Source organism: Cynoglossus semilaevis, chromosome 10, assembly GCF_000523025.1.
Source record: "Cynoglossus semilaevis isolate Cse_v1.0 chromosome 10, Cse_v1.0, whole genome shotgun sequence".
In the NCBI taxonomy this organism is placed as follows: Eukaryota; Metazoa; Chordata; class Actinopteri; order Pleuronectiformes; family Cynoglossidae; genus Cynoglossus; species Cynoglossus semilaevis.
The window spans coordinates 12739266-12748416 of NC_024316.1; the positions used below are offsets into that span (position 1 = coordinate 12739266).

The 9151-nt window shown below is 42.5% G+C and overlaps 2 protein-coding genes across 3 annotated transcripts in view; both read left to right on the forward strand.

The window, feature by feature from the left end:
* The window catches only part of lmbr1l (limb development membrane protein 1-like), a 16159-nt gene extending 14133 nt beyond the window's left edge, over positions 1 to 2026 (forward strand). The window contains exon 17 of the mRNA XM_017036314.2: positions 370 to 2026. Within this exon, the coding sequence (XP_016891803.1) occupies positions 370 to 455 (86 nt within the window). The 3' untranslated portion in view covers positions 456 to 2026. The remainder of the gene's footprint in view (positions 1 to 369) is intronic.
* Positions 2027 to 6556: 4530 nt separating this feature from the next.
* dhh (desert hedgehog signaling molecule) overlaps positions 6557 to 9151 on the forward strand; it is a 5566-nt gene continuing 2971 nt past the window's right edge. Inside the window, exons 1-2 of one of the 2 annotated variants that reach the window (XM_008318844.3) lie at positions 6557 to 7098; positions 7301 to 7854. In XM_008318844.3, coding sequence (XP_008317066.1) covers positions 7546 to 7854 — 309 coding nt within the window. In that variant the 5' untranslated portion in view covers positions 6557 to 7098; positions 7301 to 7545. Of the gene's footprint in view, positions 7855 to 9151 lie in introns of both variants that reach the window. The other variant, XM_025059410.1, reaches the window with a different exon arrangement.

Sequence of the window (9151 nt, forward strand, 5' to 3'; positions counted from 1 at the left end):
CTGGGACCTGGTGGGGGGGGGGGCTCCACCTCAGACCCCCTCACAGAGCACACGCACACACACACACACACACATCCACCCCCTCCGCCCAACACAAACAAGCTCTGGGTGCAGTGACACGCCAAATGCACACACGTGAACACACAGCTCCCTTCCTCACAGCACAGATAGCATCTCAGCGTCACCGCAGCTCTCCTGCAGTTTCCCATTCACTCCCAGCTCACTTTTGTTCCCTGGTTTATAAATGTTAGCCTAATCGTTATTTTTCTTACCTTTCTAAGAATTGTTCCTGTACCTTCAAGCTGTGCATGATGTCATTGAAGGTTTTCTCTCTCTCTCTTTTTCTCTCTCTCTCTCTGTCTTTTTCAGGTCTCCACAAACTGCCTTTAACTGTGTCAAGGTCCACCGTGCCCTTCAGACTCCTACTGGCCAGTGGGCTCTCTAGAATCCAGTGATCACTGCCTTCTTTAGACTTCAGGAACTGAGCCACTTCAAATGCAAACCCACTGGATTAAATGCATTTGTAATTCAAGGCCTTTTATTGGCTGTCGGTGTCGGCCGCTCCGCTTCAGCCACGAGCGGGGCCGCACTGACCAAAACATCTGGGTTGACTGCAGGGACATGAGCTGGTGCCTGAACTGAACTAAGTCAAGGTCGTGACCGGAACAAGGGGAAAAGGCCAGACCAACAGCTTCGCCACGGTGGGCACTACCCCCCCCTCCCCCCCTAAACCCCAGGCCTTACGAAAAGAGGATTTTGCTGGTGTTGACACATGTGAAAGTCAGCAGAAATATTTAGAAATATTACACCGTTACTCTGACATAATTTCCTCTTCCTGTTTCAGGTCCATTAACTGCTCTCTCCTCCTGCGTGGTTTCCCCACGCTTTCCTCTCCTGTGCTGCTCCACTATTTTAAGACAGACAATCTTATTTCCATGTGTTTTTTTTTTGTTTTAGTCATCCAGTCTGAGCCAGGGATGCATCAGTAAATGAAAGGAAGTAACTACTAGAGACTAATGGGACACACACACACACACACACACATATTCACAGTACAATAAGTGTCTGTGCTTTCACATAACAGGGGATTCAGGACAGTGACATGGTCAAATGTTGGCGTGTTCTTAAAGCTTGTATACATATACATGTGGGGACATTTTTATGGTAATTTGGGTTTGTTTTAGTTTCTGAACAACATTACATTTAGTCTTAGATCGGGTCTTCAACTTTTACAAACACATTTAAAATAGAAAGCTTTAATTTCTCATGCCGGGTATATGAGAAGTGCCTTTATCCAATTAAGCTGTGAATTACCAGGCTTTTTGGGGGAATGTGCAATATTTCATAAGTTAAACAAACACTTTACCAAAGAGTAATTTCTTTTATAAATTCCTTATTCTTTCTGTGAAGTATTTTTAATCATTCCTTTTTGATTGAACAATAGGTGAGAGTTTGAGCTTTGTCTGAGAGTGATGTGGAAAACAGTGAGTCAGTGAGTCTATGCAGTTGTTTTTATATATGCATATATTTTTGATAATCAACAACATGGTGTTGATGGTCCTGTCTTTGACATTGCTGCTGTATCAGCAGGTTAGTAGCTGTCGGCTCCACCAGCAGGGGGCGCAGCCTCTCACACTCACCCTCGTCGGTGTTGTCTGAGGTTCCTGCTCTCTCTGGTTAGTCATTATGTGTATTCTGTAAAAAGCTCCCCGAGGTTTACTTATTACACTTTGGCTGGAATTTTGTGGAAACACAAACCTTCTGATGTGCCGTTTTTATATTTTATTTTTATTTATGGGCATTTTGGGAACTACATTTACACGTTAGCTTATTTCTCTGAGGATTTTAACAGCAGTTAAAATCCAGAATGTGATACAGTTTAGAGGGTAAAAAAAAATCTTTAGAGTATTTACTCAAAGATTGAAAAAATGTTTGACCTGTTTACTTTATAAAGTGCTCCCATTTTCTTAAAACTGGTTTTAACTATCGTTCTTTGCCAAGAAAGAAATAAAAAGTGTATTTTTAATATTTGTTTGTGTTTTTGGAATGAGAAAGACCTCTGTGAAACCTCTGTTTGATGCAGTTACACAGTTGATACACTTTAGGTAATGTATCCGTCCATCCATAAATGTAGCCATCGCGTGTGTGCGTGTGCGCGCCTGTCCTCCCAAACTCCCTCCACCCTTTTGTTGCACTTCTTTAATCAGCAGCAGAAGAAAGCTATATTTTGGACATCGTCTGTCAACAGTGTCCAAACTGGACGCCACTACAGCCGTGGCCCACGCTTTCCTCGCTCTGATGCAGCAGCCAGATAAAAACCCTTCAAATTAGCAGTCACCTCATCACCACCCGCCTCCCTTTCTTCCATCCCTTTTCTTTGTTGATTTCCTCCTCTCATTTTTCTAAAGTGGGTTTAAAAAAATCCTGCCTCTGATTAATTTCTCCCTCTTGATTTTTGTTTGTGTGTCTTGCTTGGTTTTGTTGGATGTTGTAATTGAGCTTATTTGCTTTAGCCTCTTGTTTTGCCTTGTGTTTCCTCGGCTGAGAGGAAACGGCCACAAGTGTGGACGTAGCACTACATGCACATCTAACACTGTGAGGAGGCAACGCATGAGCCGAACGTGATTCAATTAGTCATAGACTCATTTTAATTTTTCATATTCTTTATAACCATTTAACTATGAATCAAAAGTCACAGGTGAGAAGTTGAGACTATAGTGATTCACAACAATGTTTTCTTGCCATTTCGTTTCAGCTGTTAAACGAAATGTCTTATAATATATGGTGCCAGAAATTGCCCGGAAATTTTACATTTTATATACTTGCAGTTAGGGCCACAGTTTTCTGAACACCCTTTTTCTGAAATGTAGCCCTAAATCATTAGTGATTATCATTCATATATTACTTTACGATCCCAAAATATCAGTAGTGTTTTCTTCCCTCTTTTGTTTTATGTCATTTTTTTTTTAGAAAACATTCAATCTTGGAATCTAATTATTCTCAGTCCAGTAGCCACTCCTTCACGTTTCTGGTTCTAAGCCGACCACCCTTAATTAGGCTTTTGTAAAGTTGATTACTGAATAAAATAGCCGATCCTGTTACATCACTGCGACATTGTTGATTGTATTTTTGTTTTGAGATAAAGAGAAGATATAATATATAATTCAGATTGTGTCCCAAATACTGCAAAAAATTAAATTGCCACATTCTTAATGCATATTATTTTTTTTATAAATGTAACAACATCATGTTCATAAACATATATTGTTCCTAAAGGTCTGTTACACAGTGCTTCTGCTCGTGTCTGTTATAGGAACACTTGTGTAGCACCTCTCCCTGCAGCATAATATCAAGGGTTGATAGCAGCGCAATCAAGGTGTCCCAGCAGTCCCACTGGGTAACACAGTGGTTACCCACCAGGGCTGCGGTGGCTGTGGGGCATATCAGGGACAAGGCGGGAGACGGGCAGCGTGTAATGGGATGAGATACGCTATCTTTATTGTCAAAACATAAGAATGAAGGGGGGAAAAAGACACAGATTAGCTTTCCTGACAGTCGACTGTTTGAAGTCAATGCCAAAGTGCATTAGAGCCTGTTATTCCCTCAGTTTACTCTCGCAAATGCAAGAGTGTTCACAGGAAAAGGCGAGACTTGCTTGCTAATCAACTGATAATGGGTCGTTCTGTCTGTTTGCCATAGCTGCCTGCCATCCTGCCTGCACACTCACGGCACACTTGCTTCACACACTCCTCTGGCACTGGCCTTGGTCCTGTGTTGGGCCAGCAGAAATGATAGAAATGCTTTTTTTTTTTTCGTAAGAAAATGCTAACATACTTATTTAATTAATTAAATCAGAGGCTGAATACTGATATAGACAATGTATATTGTTTTTTATTTAACCAAAATAAGGTATAGCATCATATCTGACGTTTGACCTGCTTGTCTGGGGTCAGGAAGTTCCACCCTTCACAGTCTATTGTCCACTTTAGTGCAGAATCGCCTCAACTTCAGCTTAGGGCTGCTTTCGTGCAAAGGCCATATCAAGACTGCAAGAAGCAGCCTCCTGAAATCCCCGGGCACGTTCAGCATTGGGTGTGAAAAGGGTGCGACTTATGGTTCGTCTACTTGAGCCCAACATCACCCGGTATGTGCAGCTTCCACAGATTGCACCACCCTGCTTCTTCCTGCTCTGATAACAGAGAAGGAGACAGTGAACTGGGTGGTGCAGCGGTGGTTGAAGAAAAAGGACTGGTGCGTGATTGTTTTTGGGATGGGGTGGGAACAAAGGGGGGAGTTAGGTGTCAACTCATCGACCCTTCCAACAGCCTCCATCTAAGGAAGTGGATCCTGCTTAGTGTCACTTCAGCTCCAGGAGAAAAGACAAGCCTTTGATATGTAGCAGCTTCTCTGTCGACTGCCATTAAAAATTAACTCCTGGTAATGATTGCGTCCTATGACCGGCTTTTAGGACTTATATATTTACCAATTATGAATGTGTTTTTCTCCCACAGACAGAACTGAACTTGGCTGACAGGTATCTACTGTATATGACCAGCAGCTCAGGTGTAAGTTTTCTATTTGGACAGAACAAAGCAGGGTTAGTCTAACTCGGGCAGGAAAGATCTCATTTTCTGTGCTGTGGCTTTGCAGGAAACCAAACCATTCATCCAGTCATGTACTCCCATCCTGATATGGGGGAGTAAAATGCTGAAAGTCAGATGGAGGCAGGGGGAGGACGACTGGACGGGGGGCACCAAAATAAAAACTAATAATAATGACTTTATTTCCATCTCCAACCCGCAGATGTTTGCTTCCTTCCTTTGCCTTTTATGTCAGATGGAAATCTCTTGTCCTGCCACGGCTGTGAAAAGAAACGTCGGTGTGGGTAATTGTAGAAATCAAAGTGTTTGTTGCTTTTTTTGATTGAGTTATTCCCTGCATTTGTCATGAAAGCTGCTATCTCTCATCTGTGCTGCTCAGGCCAGACTCGAGTCCTCTTCCATGTTTATCAAGAGGGCAGGAAGATGCCGCTTTGCCTCGGCCACCCCTCCCTACAACATCCTGGGATCTTCTGGAAACATCCCAGAGAAGGATGCCTGTCTGTGGTCACCGTGGAGCTCAGTGACCTGCTTTACAACAGCAAATCTCTGAGTACGTTTGAGATCAAGCAGACTATTAAAAACTTAGAGACGTGGTTGAAAAAAAAAAAACAACCGTAGCAGTGGGACTGCCAGATCGGTCTCCTGTTAGAATTTAGAAAACATTGACCACAGACTGTTGAGCATCTTTTATACATTATAATATCATATCCATTAATAAGCCTGCTTCTCTCCCAATGTGTTTCATATGTGTTACAGCTTTAACTTTTTAAGTTAGTGGTTTTCAAAAAAATAGATTTAATTTTGTCGTGAAAAGCCAAGGCATTAATAAATGATATACTTAACTTTTTATGTCTTTGTTAAAAACTGTGAAAACCTTCCCAGAATTTGGGTTGGTGAAAAGATTCTCACTCGCCATAATAGACATCAAGAGTTCCAGGAACTCAAAGATTCTCTGACCTTTATTCTGCCATTAATTTCTTCTTCCGTATGTGATTACAGATGTCAGACCCCTGAGACACAAAGATCCTTTTCTCTTCTGCTCTCTCTTTGGCATTATCTAATTCATTTTATGGCTCTCAAGGCTATTGTTCTGAGATGGATAAAAATAATATGTTGATACGGCAACATGGGTGTTTCCAGTGTGAAGGTCGGGGGGCCACCGGTTCAGGGGGGGTCAGGCTGGCTCCCCGAACACAGGAAGGCAGCACTGTAACGGGGTGTCAAGGCTGGAGACCAGTGCTGCCTCCGAGACCCTAGACCTTCATATCAATCTCTGTCTATTAATAACACATGAGCAGAGCCTAAGGGTGAGGGAGAAAACACAAGTAACAAAAAGTGGTGCTAACATTAATATGTTAGCAGGGGTGTCCACATTTTTTTTTACTGGAGGACAGATAATATTTAATATACTGTTTCTCCTCCAATACAAACGACAAATACAGAATTAAATACATTAGATTGTTAATAATAATAATAATGATAATAATAATAATAATGATAATTTGTACCAAACAAATGTTTTTGTTTCATGAAACTAATCTAATTAGTCATGCAAATAAATCAAAGGAACATTAACATTAACAATTTCCAATAAAAACATTTCACATTGATACCAAAGTGTCTAAGCTAAAGACCAAACGTTAAAGAGCAAAAACTTTTATTCATAATTGATCAAATATTTTTCAAATGTCTTATACATACAGTAAGAGTTCGTTAAAAACGGCAAATGCCAGCGAATAACTTAGGATTGACATAAGTCAAAGTTAATTCCCTAAAGACCAATGAAAAAAAACGTGAACTGATCCCAGACCTGCAAAATTCACAATTTAATTTCTATGGTCTTCCTTTGAACTGATCCTGGAGCTGCAGTTTAAATTTCTTTTTTTTTTTTTTTGTCATTGTTTATTACCCTCTTTTTGTAGTTTTATCTTGGTTTCTGTATTCCTAGATACACAAGAGATATTTCTAGAACAAACACTGTCATATTTGTGCGGGAAAATGTGTTTGCTGCCGTTTTATATTTTACTTCGACGTTTATATTTTATATCGACGTAATGGTTCTAATTTTAACATATCCATGTTTAACAAGATTAGAATTGTTTGTTGTCATCATATTTTAACGACGTGATGTGTGGTGTCTGTCTTCACCTTGGCGGCGTAAACGCATATCTTCTGTACAGGGTTGAGTTTTGGGAGGCGTGTGCTGTCGCGGTGGGAGAGCGCAGAGGAAGGGAGGGCAATCTGTCCGGACACTAATAAGACCCAATGGCTGGTGCAAGGTGGCCAGGAGCACTGGGAAAGCCCAGGAGCCGCTGGACAAAAGACAGGAGGAGGAGGAAGAAGGGAAAGGGGAAAAAAAATGAGCGACGAAGACCAGTCTGGATAAGGACTGAGGATGACGGAGTCCCCGTGAGCTACTGGGGACACTTTCAGAGAGCTTTGGGCGTGTGGCATTTTTGTGTCCATTCAAAGGAAAGTGCGCTGAGACAGAGACGCGGTAAGTGCGACGAAACTCACCGTAACACCTGCGTCTGCACTTAACCCCGCGGCTGAAGGAGTGAAGATGACTTTCAGTTCATCAAACCATTCAGTAGATGTTGATGGTTGGAACAATTTTGGACAAAAGCTTTACACAGATATACATATTTAGATTTCAACCAATATTTAATTCAATTTCATTATCTCCTGGACTCTTGCAGGTCCGATATGAGAACGGAGTCTGAACGTATGCCTTTATATTTTTGCCTCTGATTTTTTTTTTAATTTAACAGAAGTACCTGCAATCTAAGTATTTTTGTCAAGATTTTTTTAATTGACACTCCATGATATGGAATGGATGGAGATTTTATCCTCATTCACATGCTGTCACTGTCACACACCTGGAACGCTTCCATTACTGTATGAACTGTGAACCACTGACTCCAGGGAGCTCCAATCCTCCCCAATGAAGCAGTCCTGGTGGGCCTGCCTGGCACCGCCAGGGTTCCTTGCTGCCTGGGCCTGTGTATGTCTTGTGCAGGGATGTGGACCGGGACCCGGGTACGGTGTCCGCTCGAGGCCCAGGGTGCTCACACCCATGCACTACAAGCAGTTTTTCCCCAACTTCTCAGAAAACAACCTGGGAGCCAGCGGGAAAGCAGAGGGAAAGATCGCACGCAACTCTGAACGTTTCAATGAACTGGTGTGCAACTACAACCCGGACATTGTCTTCAAGGACGAGGAGAACACTAATGCGGACCGCTTCATGACCAAGGTGAGAGTGGTGTGGCACTGGTCAAGCACAGTAACATCGGATTTGATGGTTTTTGTTGAATGCTCCCAGTAATCCCAGTTAAACTGTCGAGTCGACTACAGGCCAAACAGCCAGTTGTCGGTCGTTTATCAATGTGTGTTGACCACGTAGACCATGTAGACTGTAGCAGTTTACATATTCCACAACAACAAAAAAAACAAACCTCTAACCTTAGTCATTTTCTACTGTACTCCTTACTGCCGGCCCTTTCCAGGCTCTGAACACACAAACAAATGTCCAACACTGAGTGTGTAAGTTTTAACCAAACGTCCCTCCCTTTTCTTCTGATAAGAAGATCAGGTTGTAATTCAACACTACACCTTAAGAGAGCGAGCTCCCCCCCCCCACACCCCCACACCCCAGGAACACTTCCTTTTAATCGTCAACCAAAGTCTTTGTTATTGGAAATAAAACTATTCCTATGGCAGGTTCTCACTGTGCCTGCCAGGAACAATACTCTGTAATGGCACTACAACTTGAATTCTTTTGTACGTTGGTACACACCGGTGTCGGCAGTTAAAAATCAGGTGCAGAAAAGACAGTTGGTGACCAACAGGGAGATGAACAACAGGGCTTCCTGATACACATCTGTCACTCCCATGTGGAAGTTGCGGCTTTCCATGGTTGTTTAGGATTATGTATCTGTGTTCCTTCCACTCTCCAAGTGATTTTTTGTGATGTAAATTTGCGGTTGTACATGTGTGCCCTTTTGGTGCCCAGTATGAGTGTGTGTATGTGTGCAAGTGCCCCTCTTTTGCCCAGATGTAAAAGAAGCTCTTTGTGCATCGTTTGGAGTCTCGGAGGGGTCGCCTATACAAAATTCCCGCCCGCTGAAGTAATGGCACTGTTGGAAAAGCGACTATTGTAATCCTGACAATGAAACGCCTCTCTTCAATGGCATTGCGAGGAAAATGTAGCCAATTTGTTTTCTGTCTCTCTTTCTCACTTTCTCACTCTTGGTGTCACATTCCCAAGTCCATGCCTATGCATTCTTCACCTCTGCCCTCTCCCAGTATTCCCAACTTCAACTCTATGCGACATTACTTTATTCTCACCCCCATTTTTCCTCTCTCCATCCCACACTGTAGCCACCTTCTCACCCAACCCCCTTTTGATTCAGCAGCAGTCCACTCACTCACTCACTCACTCTGCGCACTGTGTGCCAGAGCCGCTACCTCCCAGTTGATAACGTGTTGAGGTGAGGCAGATGCAAACTATCACTTTAGATGCTGACTTGTTCATTTTTGAGACTGCTATT